A 12087-nucleotide genomic window follows, 5' to 3' on the forward strand; every position below is an offset into this window, starting at 1 on the left:
GATTCGTCCGTCGGACTGCCAGATGGTGAAGCGTGATTCATCACTCCAGAGAACACGATTCCACTGCTCCAGAGTCCAATGGCAGCGAGCATTACACCACTCCAGCTGACGCTTGGCATTGTGCATGGTGATATTAGGCTTGTGTGTGGCTGCTCAGCCATGGAAACCCATTTCATGAAGCTCCTGACAAACTGTTATTGTGCTGACATTGTTTTCAGAGGCATTTTGGAACTCAGTAGTGAGTGTTGGAACTGAGGACAGACGATTGTTATGTGCTTCAGCACTCGGCGGTACTGTTCTGTTAGCTTGTGTGGCCTGCCACTTGGCGGCTGAGCCGTTGTTGCTCCTAGACGTTTCCACTTCATAATATCAGTACTTGCAGTTGACCGGGCCGGTCTAGCAGGGGAGAAATTTGACAAACTGACTGTTGGAAAGGTGGCATCCTATGACGGTGCCACGTTGAAAGTCACTGAGCTCTTCAGTAAGGCCATTCTACTGTCAATGTTTGTCTATGGAGATTGCGTGGTTGTGTGCTCGATTTTATACACCTGTCCTGGCTAAAATAGCCAAATCCACTAATTTGAAGGCGTGTCCACATACTTTTGTGTGTAGATTTTTTTATTTAACTAAGCAAGTCAGTTAAGAACAAATTCTTATTTACAATGACGGCCTACCGGGGAACAGTGGGTTTACTGCCTTGTTCAGGGGCAGAACGACAGATGTTTACCTTGTCAGCTCGGGGATTCGATCTAGCAACCTTTCGGGTTACTAGTTCAACGTTCTAACCACTAGGCTACCTGTATTCAGACCCCTTACCCTTTTCCACATTTTGTTACATTACAGCTTTATTCTGAAATGGATTAATTCAAAATTCCTCAATCTACACACACCCATTATGACGAAGTGAAAACAGGTTTTCCCCCCCAAAATTTTGCAAGTGTATTTAAAAAATAAACAGATACCTTATTTACATAAGTATTCAGACCCTTTGCTATGCGACTCAAATTGAGCTCAGGTGCATCCTGTTTCCATTGATCATCCTTGATGTTTCTACAACTTGATTGGAGTCCACCTGTGCTAAATTAAATTGATTTGGAAAGGCACACACCTGTCTATATTAGTTCCCAAAATTGACAGTGCATGTCAGAGTAAAAATCAAGCCATGAGGTCGACGGAATTGTCCGTAGCGTTCCGAGACAGGATTGTGTTGAGGCACAGATCTTCCTAGATAGTCACCTCCCTGACCAAGACCAAGAACCCAATGGTCACTCTGATAGAGCTCCAGAGTTCCTCTGTGAAGATGGTTGTCCTTCTGGAAGGTTCTCCCATCTCTGCAGCACTCCACCAATCAGGCCTTTATGGTAGAGTGGCTTGACGGAAGCCACTCCTCAGTAAAAGGCACATGACAACCCTCTTGGAGTTTGCCAAAAGGCACCTAAAGTACTCTCAGACCATGAGAAACAAGATTCTCTGGTCTGATGAAACCAAGATTGAACTCTTTAGCCTGAATGCCAAGCGTCACTTCAGGAGGAAACCTGGCACCATCCCAACGATGTATAATGGTGGTAGCAGCATCATGCTGTGGGGATGTTTTTCAGTGGTAGGGACTGGGAGACTATTCAGGGGAAAGATGAACAGAGCAAAGAACGTCTCTGGAGAGACCTGAAAATAGCTGTGCAGCGACGCTCCCCATCCAACCTGACTGCGTATTGAGAGGACCTGCAGAGAAGAATGGGAGAAACTCCCCAAATACAGGTGTGCCAAGCTTGTAGCGTCATACCCAAAAAGATTCTAGGCTGTAATTGCTGCCAAATGTGCTTCAACAAAGTACTGAGTAAAGGGTCTGAATACCTATGTAAATGTGATTATTTCAGTATTTTTTTATATACATTTTCAAAAATGTTTGCTTTGTCATCATGGGGTATTGTGTGTGTGTGTGTGTGTGTGTGTGTGTGTGTGTGTGTGTGTGTGTGTGTGTGTGTGTGTGTGTGTGTGTAAAAAAAAAAAAAAACAACAACAATTCAATCAATTTCAGAATAAGGCTGTAACGTAACAAAGTGGAAAAAGTCAAGAGGTCTGAATACTTAAAATGCACTGTATAGTGTATGTTAATACATTTCAAATCACTCTCAGTTTTGAATATCCAGGCTAGTATTTGTATTTTTTATGGCTCACCATTAGCTGCTGCCAAAGCAGTAGCTGCTCTTCCTGGGGTCCAGCAAAATTTAAGGTAGTTTATACAATTTTAAAACATTTAAAATACATTCACAGATGTCACAACACACTGTGTGCCCTCAGACCCCTACCACATATCTACAGTACTAAATCCATGTGTATGTATAGTGCATATGTTATTCTGTGTGTGTGTGGGTGTGCATGCATGTGTCTGTGCCAATGTTTGTGTTGCTTCACAGTCCCTGCTGTTTCATAAGGTGTGTTTTTAGCTGTTTTTTTAAATCAAATTTTACTACTTGCGTCAGTTACTTGATGTGGAATAGAGTTACATGTAGTCATGGCTCTATGTGCCTCCCATAGTCTGTTCTGGACTTGGGGACTGTGAAGAGACCTCTGGTGGCATGTCTTGTTAGGTATGCATGGGTGTCCGAGCTGTGTGCCAGTAGTTTAGACAGACAGCTTGGTGCATTCAACATGTCAATACCTCTCATAAATACAAATAGTGATGAAGTCAATCTCTCCTCCACTTTGAGCCAGGAGAGATTGACATGCATATTATTAATATTAGCTCTCTGTGTATGTCCAAGGGCCAGCCGTGCTTCCTTGTTCTGATCCAATTGCAATTTTCCTGAGTCCTCTTTTGTGGCACCTGACCACACGCACCTGGACTACTGTTCAGTCGAAAAAACTAGGGCCTGTAGGACCTGCCTTGTTGACAGTGTGTTGTTAACAAGGCAGAGCATCGCTTTATTATAGACAGACTTCTCCCCATCTTAGCTACTACTGCATCAATATGTTTTGACCATGACCGTTTACAATCTAGTGTTACTCCAAGCAGTTTAGTCATCTCAACTAGCTCAATTTCCACATTATTTATTACAAGATTTAGTTGAGGTTTAGGGTTTAGTGAGTGTTTTGTTCCAAATACAATGCTTTTAGTTTTAGAAATACTTAGGGCTAACTTATTCCTTGCCACCCACTCTGAAACTAACTGCAGCTCTTTGTTGAGTGTTTCTTAAGTGTTGCAGTCATTTCAGTCGCTGTAGTAGCTGACGTGTATAGTGTTGAGTCATCCGCATACATAGACACTCTGGCTTTACTCAGTCAGTGGCATGTCGTTAGTAAAAAATGTAAAAAGCAAGGGGCCTAAACGGCTACCCTGGGGAATTCCTGATTCTAACTGGATTATATTTGATAGGCTTCAATTAAAGAACATCTTCTGTGTTCTGTTACTTGTCTAACCTAATCCACAATATAGCAGGGGGTGTAAAGCCATAAAACAAAAGTTTTTCCAGCAGTAGACTATGATCGATAATGTCAAACGTTGCACTGAAGTCTAACAAGACAGCCCCCACAATCATTTTATCATCAATTTCTCTCAGCCAATCATCAGTAATTTGTGTAAGTGCTGTGCTTGTTGAGTGTCCTTCCCTATAAGTGTGCTGAAAGTCTGTTTGTTTACTGTAAAATGGCATTGTATGTGGTCAAACATACATTTTTTTCCCAGACGTTTACTAAGGGTTGTTAAGAGGCTGATTGGTTGGCTATTTGAGCCAGTAAAGGGGACTTTACCATTCTTGGGTAGTGGAATGACTTTAGCTTCCCTCCAGGCTTGAGGGAACACACTTTCTAGTAGGCTTAAATAGAAGATGTGGCAAATAGGAGTGGCAATATCGTCTGCTATTATCCTCAGTAATATTCAATCTAGATTGTTAGACCTGTCTGGCTTTTCATTGTTGATAGACAACAATAACTTTTGACCAGGGCCTGTAGGGTAGTGTACTATATAGTGAAAATTGTGCCGTATGGTGCTAGTGAGTGTGGTTAGGGAGTTTTAATGGTGTTTTATTTTCAGGGTAAAGACAGAGTTTAATAGCCACAAGTGCCTCCAGCACCCCTGGTCTCCTTTTCGTTGGGTCCCCACGACGTCACCAATGCGACCATGGGACATAGCAGTGAATAGGTGGCCACCGACAGCCCCCTTGAACCAAAGGAGGTTCCTAGGAGAGCCTTGCAACACCCCAGTGCACCTCAGGAGAAGGTGAATAGGTACTCCCTTAGTACTTGGATGTGTTCCAAATGACACTGTATTCCCTATATAGTACACTACCCTATAGGCCCTGGTCAAAAGTAGTGCACTATAAAGGGAATAGGTTGCCATTTGGGAAGCAGAGACCTTTTTTTTTTTTTTTAAGTCAACTGTCATCATGCGATGACGGGCTATCCATCCTGATGTTTCCTGTATAGTGTGTTCTGGTCTACTCCATACAGTTTAGGAATCATTTGTGCTGTATTCAATGACCAAATGCCCAGACAACACTTATTTGAATGTATTTGATACACTATTTTCCCAGTTTACATGAAAAAAAGTGTTTGTATCAAAAAATAATGACAATTGTCTAAGTACATTTGAAGTCGGAAGTTTAGGTTGGAGTCATGAAAACTCATTTTTCAAAAATTTCTTGTTAACAAACTATGGTTTTGGCATGTTGGTTAGGACATCTACTTTGTGCATGACACAAGTAATTTCTCCAACAATTGTTTACAGATTATTTCACTTATAATTCACTGTATCAAAATTCCAGTGGGTCAGAAGTTTACATACACTATGTTGACTGTGCCTTTAAACAGATCGTACTTTTAGGAGAAAAGCATGCTGTGGGGGTGCTTTGCTGCAGGAGGTACTGGTGCACTTCACAAAATAAATGGCATCATGAGGAAAGAAAATGATGTGGATATATTGAAGCAACATCTCAAGACATCAGTCAGGAAGTTAAATCTTGGTCGCAAATGGGTCTTCCAAATGGACACTGACCCCAAGCATACTTCCAAAGTTGTGGCAAAATGGCTTAAGGACAACAAAGTTAAGGTATTCGAGTGGCCATCACAAAGCCCTGACCTCAATCCCATAGAAAATGTGGGCAGAACTGAAAAAGCGTGTGTGAGCAAGGAGTTCTACAAACCTCACTTAGTTACACCAGCTCTGTCAGGAGAAATGGGCCAAAATTCACCCAACTTATTGTGGGAAGCTTGTGGAAGGCTACCTGAAACATTTGACCCAAGTTAAAGAATTTAAAGGCAATGCTACCAAAAACTAATTGAGTGTTTGTAAACTTCTGACCCACTGGGAATGTGATGAAAGAAATAAAAGCTGAAATAAATAATTCTCTCTACTATTATTCTGACATTAAACATTCTTAAAATAAAGTGGTGATCCTAACTGACCAAAGACAGGGAATTCTTACTAGGATTAAATGTCAGGAGTTGTGGAAAAACTGAGTTTAAATGTATTTGGCTTAGGTGTACGTAAACTTCCGACTTCAACTGTATATCCTAAACTGATCATGTTAATTGTCCATGCATGGTATCCTTGATGTTTCATGGTATGCTTACAATAAGGCTACCACCATATCTTTTGGATTCTAGCTGTTGTTTAAGTACCTTTTTCCCACTGACCTTCTCTAACTTGTAATGTTCATAACATTTTTTATGTAAAAAAAAACACATTACTTTAAAGGCAATCTAAGTATACCCTAAACAGAATTTCATACCCTTTTTTAAATGCATGGTATGCCTGATGTTTCATGATGTGCTTACTTGATGTTCCTGCAGCCCGCCAGTGAGACGACAGTGGGGGAGTCGAGACCGACTGGTAGTACTGCACAACGCCTTGCTCCAGGATGAGAACTTCCACCACCCTCTCTTCTCCCAGCAACATCAGCAGGTTCTTTTAGATGAGGCCAGACAGTACAGCCATACCAGTGCACCGCCGCGCATGCTTCACCCTGCTGCACACCCACCTCAGCATCAACAGACCCCCATCATGGTGGAGCTAAACGACCAGGTACGTAGGTACACACTGCTGTAGTAGTGGGGACAGAAGATAAAAGGTGATGTCCAGATGGGGCCCTGGTTCCCTTTCATTACTATGACAGTGTATGTTGTAGTCTAGCTAATTGAAATTCACACTGGTTTAAGATCTGGGCTAGATGTGGGGTATTTATGCCGTCTATTAGGTTCTATGGTACCGTGAGTTTTGGAGAAAGAACCTATGTGAATATGATACGCAGAACAGTCTTCAAAATTAAGAGTTTCGAAGTTGTTTTGAAAATTCTCTGAATTACTGTTTTCTCTCCTGTACCAAGATGCACCAGGAATCCGTTCCAATCTCTTACACCGTTACCACGGTGACAACGCACGGTTTCCCCATCCACACCGGGCAACCTCTCCCAGGGTGCAACAGTCAGCAGCTCCCAGCATGCTCGGTAATGTTCAGCGGACAGCTCTCTCTGCTCTGCTGCCTTCCTCCTCCTGTGAGTTTGAAAAGGAAGAGCTGGAATGTCAGTGACGTCCATGTCAGCAACGCACCATACCCACTGTTAACACACCGCTTCCTACGCGCCATACCCACTGTTAACACACCGCTTCCTACGCGCCATACCCACTGTTAACACACCGCTTCCTACGCGCCATACCCACTGTTAACACACCGCTTCCTACACGCCATACCCACTGTTAACACACCGCTTCCTACACGCCATACCCACTGTTAACACACTGCTCCCTACGCGCCATACCCACGGTTAACACACTGCTCCCTACGCGCCATACCCACTGTTAACACACCGCTCCCTACGCGCCATACCCACTGTTAATACACCGCTCCCTACGCGCCATACCCACTGTTAATACACCGCTCCCTACGCACTGTTAATACACCGCTCCCTACGCGCCATACCCACTGTTAATACACCGCTCCCTACGCGCCATACCCACTGTTAATACACCGCTCCCTACGCGCCATACCCACTGTTAATACACCGCTCCCTACGCGCCATACCCACTGTTAATACACCGCTCCCTACGCGCCATACCCACTGTCAAGTTGTGTATGGTTCACACCGCAGCTCTTTGCCCAAACTTGAAAAAGGCCTCTTTAAGGACTGAAGGACGCAAGGGACAACTCAATTTTCTTCTGACTTCTTTTATTTATTTAGTCAGTTAGTTTGTTCGTTTTTTAGTTAATTAGTTAGGTTGATAACCTTCAAAGGCAAAACACAAAAATAAATATACATTACTTCAAGTAAGGTCATTTCAAATGAAATATATAATCTCAATGTAGTCATCTAAATTATATACTATATACTAAATTAGACACTTGGTCTCAATTCTCAACACAAATAAACACCTAACTGACAACAATGTCCATGTGCCTACTGGTTGAGTGTCCAGAATCCTAAATGAGCTGAATGTGTATGAATGAGAGTCTCCTCTTCCATGAAGGACTTCCAGTGAAATGCTTTTTCACCAAACATTTCACCACCTGCTATCACAAAGGTGCACCAGTATATATGTTCCCCAGGGAAACACAAGCTAATGATGGGTTCCACAGTGCATACACTCTTTCGCCCCCTGCTGGTGTTTTATCTTTGAAATCAATTGAAAATGTGAATGCCTTGAATATGAATACCTGTCTTGACGCAACACCCACTGTTAATACACCACTTCCTACGCACCATACCGACTGTTAACACACCGCTTCCTACGCACCATACTCACTGTTAACAACCCACCGCTTCCTACGCACCATACCCACTGTTAATACACCGCTTCCTACGCACCATAAGCACTGTTAACACAACCCACTGCTTCCTACGCACCATACCCACTGTTAATACACCGCTTCCTACGCACCATACCCACTGTTAACACACCGCTTCCTACGCACCATACCCACTGTTAACACACCGCTTCCTACGCACTGTACCCACTGTTAATACACCGCTACCAACAACACACCATACCACTTCAGTTGTGTTCACTGTTGATGTAGCACCCCTACCAACACTGCTTCTTTCTTATGCTGTTTAGCAGCACAATCTTTGCAAATACTTTTGACATCATTGCATCTGAGCTGTGGACATATTCCCTCCTGCCCAGGTGTTTGTGTAGAGTAAGGATTGGCCATATTTGGCTGGTAATACCCATAGAGCCGACAAGGTAAAAATCAGTCGTTCTTCCCCTGAACAAGGCAGTTAACCCACTGTTCCTAGGCCGTCACTGTAAATAAGAATTTGTTCTTAACTGACTTGCCTAGTTAAATAAAGGTTAAATAAAATGTAATAAGAAATTCATAGATTGCTTATAATCCATAGATGATTATTTTCTTACTGCTTTGACTGATGTAGAATTGGTTTCTTGAGGACGGCCCTGCCAGTGTTGTTCTGTATGGTTAACCACTGTTTATTACTACCGTTCTTGTTATTAACAGTGTGTCTGTTTTTTCCTCTATTTTTCTAGCTCATCCAAGCCTGTACAATGCAGCATTTGCCAGTGTCTTACCAAGCTTTCCCACCCCTGATCTCCAGTGAACATTTTATATTGCACCCCAACCCCCCGGGGCCACCACCCCACCAGCCTCCTCACCTTACTCCTCTCAGCCAGTTCCTCCCTCTCCAGAGGCAGCACCCACGCATGGTGAGTACCCCCCCTGAGTCCCAAATGGCTCCCTCCACCCTACATAGTGCACTACTTTTGACCAGAGCCCTGTTCCCTATATAGTGCGCTACTTTTGACCAGGGCCCTGTTCCCTATATAGTGCGCTACTTTTGACCAGGGCCCTGTTCCCTATATAGTGCGCTACTTTTGACCAGGGCCCTGTTCCCTATATAGTGCGCTACTTTTGACCAGGGCCCCTGTTCCCTATATAGTGCGCTACTTTTGACCAGGGCCCTGTTCCCTATATAGTGCGCTACTTTTGACCAGGGCCCTGTTCCCTATATAGTGCGCTACTTTTGACCAGGGCCCTGTTCCCTATATAGTGCGCTACTTTTGACCAGGGCCCATGGGGTTCTGGTCAAAAGTAATAATCAATTATTACACTTTTATAGCGCTATTCATTACATTTAAAAAAAATCTAAGCGCTTTAAAGTAATAAAACAATACATGCCATTTAGAAAAACCAACATGATGGACAGTCATTAGAAAGTTCATGGCTTGAGTGGTCGTCTGAGGGAGGTGGTCAAGTTGGGAGAGAAAGTCTGTGGGCAGGAAGGAAGCATGGTCTCTTCAAGGTATCTCGCTTTCTCTGGCTTTTCCATAGTAGGAGCTCAGCCACTGCAGATATGCATATGTTGGTCACAGATACCTTAAAAGAAAGGTAGGGGTGTGGCTCAGAAAACCAGTCAGTATCTCTCCTGTGACCACCGTTTGCCTCATGCAGCGCGACACATCTCCTTCGCATAGAGTTGATCAGGCTGTTGATTGTGGCCTGTGGAATGTTGTCCCGCTCCTCTTCAATGGCAGTGCAAAGTTGCTGTATTTTGGCGGGAACTGGAACACGCTGTCGTACACGTCGATCCACAGCATCCCAAACAAGCTCAATGGGTGACACGTCTGAGTATTCAGGTCTGTGGAAGAACTGGGACATTTTCAGCTACCAGGAATTTTGACATGGGGCCGTGCATTATCATGCTAAAACATGAGGTGATGGTGGTGGATGAATGGCACGACAATGGGTCTCAGCTCGTCATGGTATCTCTGTGCATTCAAATTTCCATTGATAAAATGCAATAGTATTCGTTGTCCGCAGCTTATGCCTGCCCCATACCATAACCCCACCACCACCGTGGGGCACTCTGTCCACAACGTTGACATCAGCAAACCGCTCGCCCACACAACGCCATACACGCTGTCGGCTATCTGCCCGGTACAGTTGAAACCGGGATTAATTTGTGAACAGCACATTTCTCCAGCGTGCCAGTGGTCATCGAAGGTGAGCATTTGCCCACTGAAGTCGGTTACGACGCCGAACTGCAGTCAGGTCATGACCCTGGTGAGGACGACGAACACACAATGAGTATCCCTGAGACGGTTTCTGACAGTTTGTGAAGAAGTTCTTCAGTTCTGCAAACCCCCAAGGTTTCATCAGCTGACCTGGTGGCTGGTCTCAGACGATTCCGCAGGTGAAGAAGCCGGATGTGGAGGTCCTGGGCTGGCGTGGTTACACGTGGTCTGCGGCTGGTTGGATGAACTGCCAACTTCTCTAAAACGATGTTGGAGGCTGCATATGTTAGAGAAATGTAACTTTAAATTCTGGTAGACATTCCTGCAGTCAGCATGCCAATTGCACGCTCCTTCAACTTGAGACATCTGTGGCATTGTGTTGTGTGACAAAACTGCACATTTTAGAGTGGCCTTTTATTGTCCCCTGACCAAGGTGCACCTGTGTAATGATCATGCTGATAAATCAGCTTCTTGATATGCCACACCTGTCAGGTGGATGGTTTATCTTGGCAAAGGAGAAAAGCTCACGAACAGGGATGTAAACACATTTGTGCACAAAATGTGAGTGAAATAAGCTTTGTGCATATGGAACATTTCTGTGATTTTTATTTATATCATCTCATGAAACATGAGACCAACACTTGCATTTTATATTTTTTGTACAGTGCATTCGGAAAGTATTCAGACCTGGTGACAATTTCCACATTTCTTTTACGTTACAACCTTATTCTAAAATGGATTAAAAACATTTTTTTTTTTACCTCATCAAGCTACACACAATACCCCCATAATGACAAAGCGAAAATACATTTTTAGCAAATTTATTACAAATAAAAAAACAGACCTTATTTACATTATTTGGAAAGGCACACACCTGTTTTATATAAGGTCCCACAGTTCACAATGCATGTCAGAGCAAAAAACCAAGCCATGAGGTCTTAGGAATTGTCCGTAGAGCCCCAAGACAGGATTGTGTCGAGGCACAGATCTAGGGAAGGGTACCAAAACATTTCTGCAGCGTTGAAGGTTCCCAAGAACACAGTGGCCTCCATCATTCTTAAATGGATGTTTGGAACCACCGACTCTTCGTAGAGCTGGCCACCTGGCCAAACTGAGTAATTGGGGGGAAAAGGGCCTTGGTCAGGGAGGTGACCAAGAACCTGATGGTCACTCTTACAGAGCTCTAGAGTTCCTCTGTGGAGATGGGAGAACCTTCCAGACGGACAACCATCTCTGCAGCACTCCATCAATCAGGCCTTTATAGTAGAGTGACCAGATGGAAGCCACTCCTCAGTAAAAGGCACATGACAGCCCGCTTGGAGTTTGCCAAAAGTAACCTAAAGACTTTCAGACCATGAGAAACAAGATTCTCTGGTCTGATGAAACCAAGATTGAATTCTTTGGCCTGAACGCCAAGCGTCACGTCAGGAGGAAAGCTGGCACCATCCCTACGGTGAAGCGGAGCAAAGTACAGAGAGATCCTTGATGAAAACCTGCTCCAGAGCGCTTAGGACCTCAGACTAGGGCAAAGGTTCACCTTCCAACAGGACAACAATCCTAAGCTCACAGCCAAGACAACGCAGGAGTGGCTTTGGGACAAGTCTCTGAAAAGCTGTAACGTAACAAAATGTGGGAAAAGTCAAGGTGTCTAAATACTTTCTGAATGCGATGTATACATTTTTGGAAAAGGTAGTGACCAGGGTGGGAGGGGTCGGCAATCATTTCCCCCACACGCTTCCTTGCCCTGGAGTCGTGCAGAACCTTGAATGTAGGGCAGGTGGCAGGTGATGACCATCTGCAGCCTGGACAATGCATTGCAGTTTGCCCCAAACCAGATGGTAATGGAGGAGGAGGTGAGGATGGACTCAAAGGTTGATGTGTAAAAACCAGATCTGGATTGACTGGGGGATTGGGTTTTTTTCAGTCACCATTGGCCTCATGGTGAAATTCCTGAGCGGTTTCCTTCCTCTTCAGCAACTGAGTTAGGAAGGGCGCCTGTATCTTTGTAGTGACTTGGTGTATTGATACACCATCTAAAGTGTAATTAATATCTTCACCATGTTCAATGGGATATTCAATGTCTGCTTTTAAAAAATATATATATTATGCATATACCAATAAGTGCCC

General features: G+C 43.9%; 1 protein-coding gene across 2 annotated transcripts in view; it reads left to right on the forward strand.

Moving 5' to 3' along the window:
* The window catches only part of LOC106612310 (RING finger protein 44), a 47031-nt gene that overhangs the window by 10632 nt on the left and 24312 nt on the right, over positions 1-12087 (forward strand). The window contains exons 3-6 of one of the 2 annotated variants that reach the window (XM_014213354.3): positions 4031-4216; positions 5788-6019; positions 6321-6488; positions 8476-8652. In XM_014213354.3, coding sequence (XP_014068829.1) covers positions 4110-4216; positions 5788-6019; positions 6321-6488; positions 8476-8652 — 684 coding nt within the window. In that variant the 5' untranslated portion in view covers positions 4031-4109. The remainder of the gene's footprint in view (positions 1-4030; positions 4217-5787; positions 6020-6320; positions 6489-8475; positions 8653-12087) is intronic. The other variant, XM_014213356.3, reaches the window with a different exon arrangement.

The sequence above is a fragment of the Salmo salar genome, chromosome 09 (genome assembly GCF_965601325.2).
Source record: "Salmo salar chromosome 09, fSalSal1, whole genome shotgun sequence".
In the NCBI taxonomy this organism is placed as follows: domain Eukaryota; kingdom Metazoa; phylum Chordata; class Actinopteri; order Salmoniformes; family Salmonidae; genus Salmo; species Salmo salar.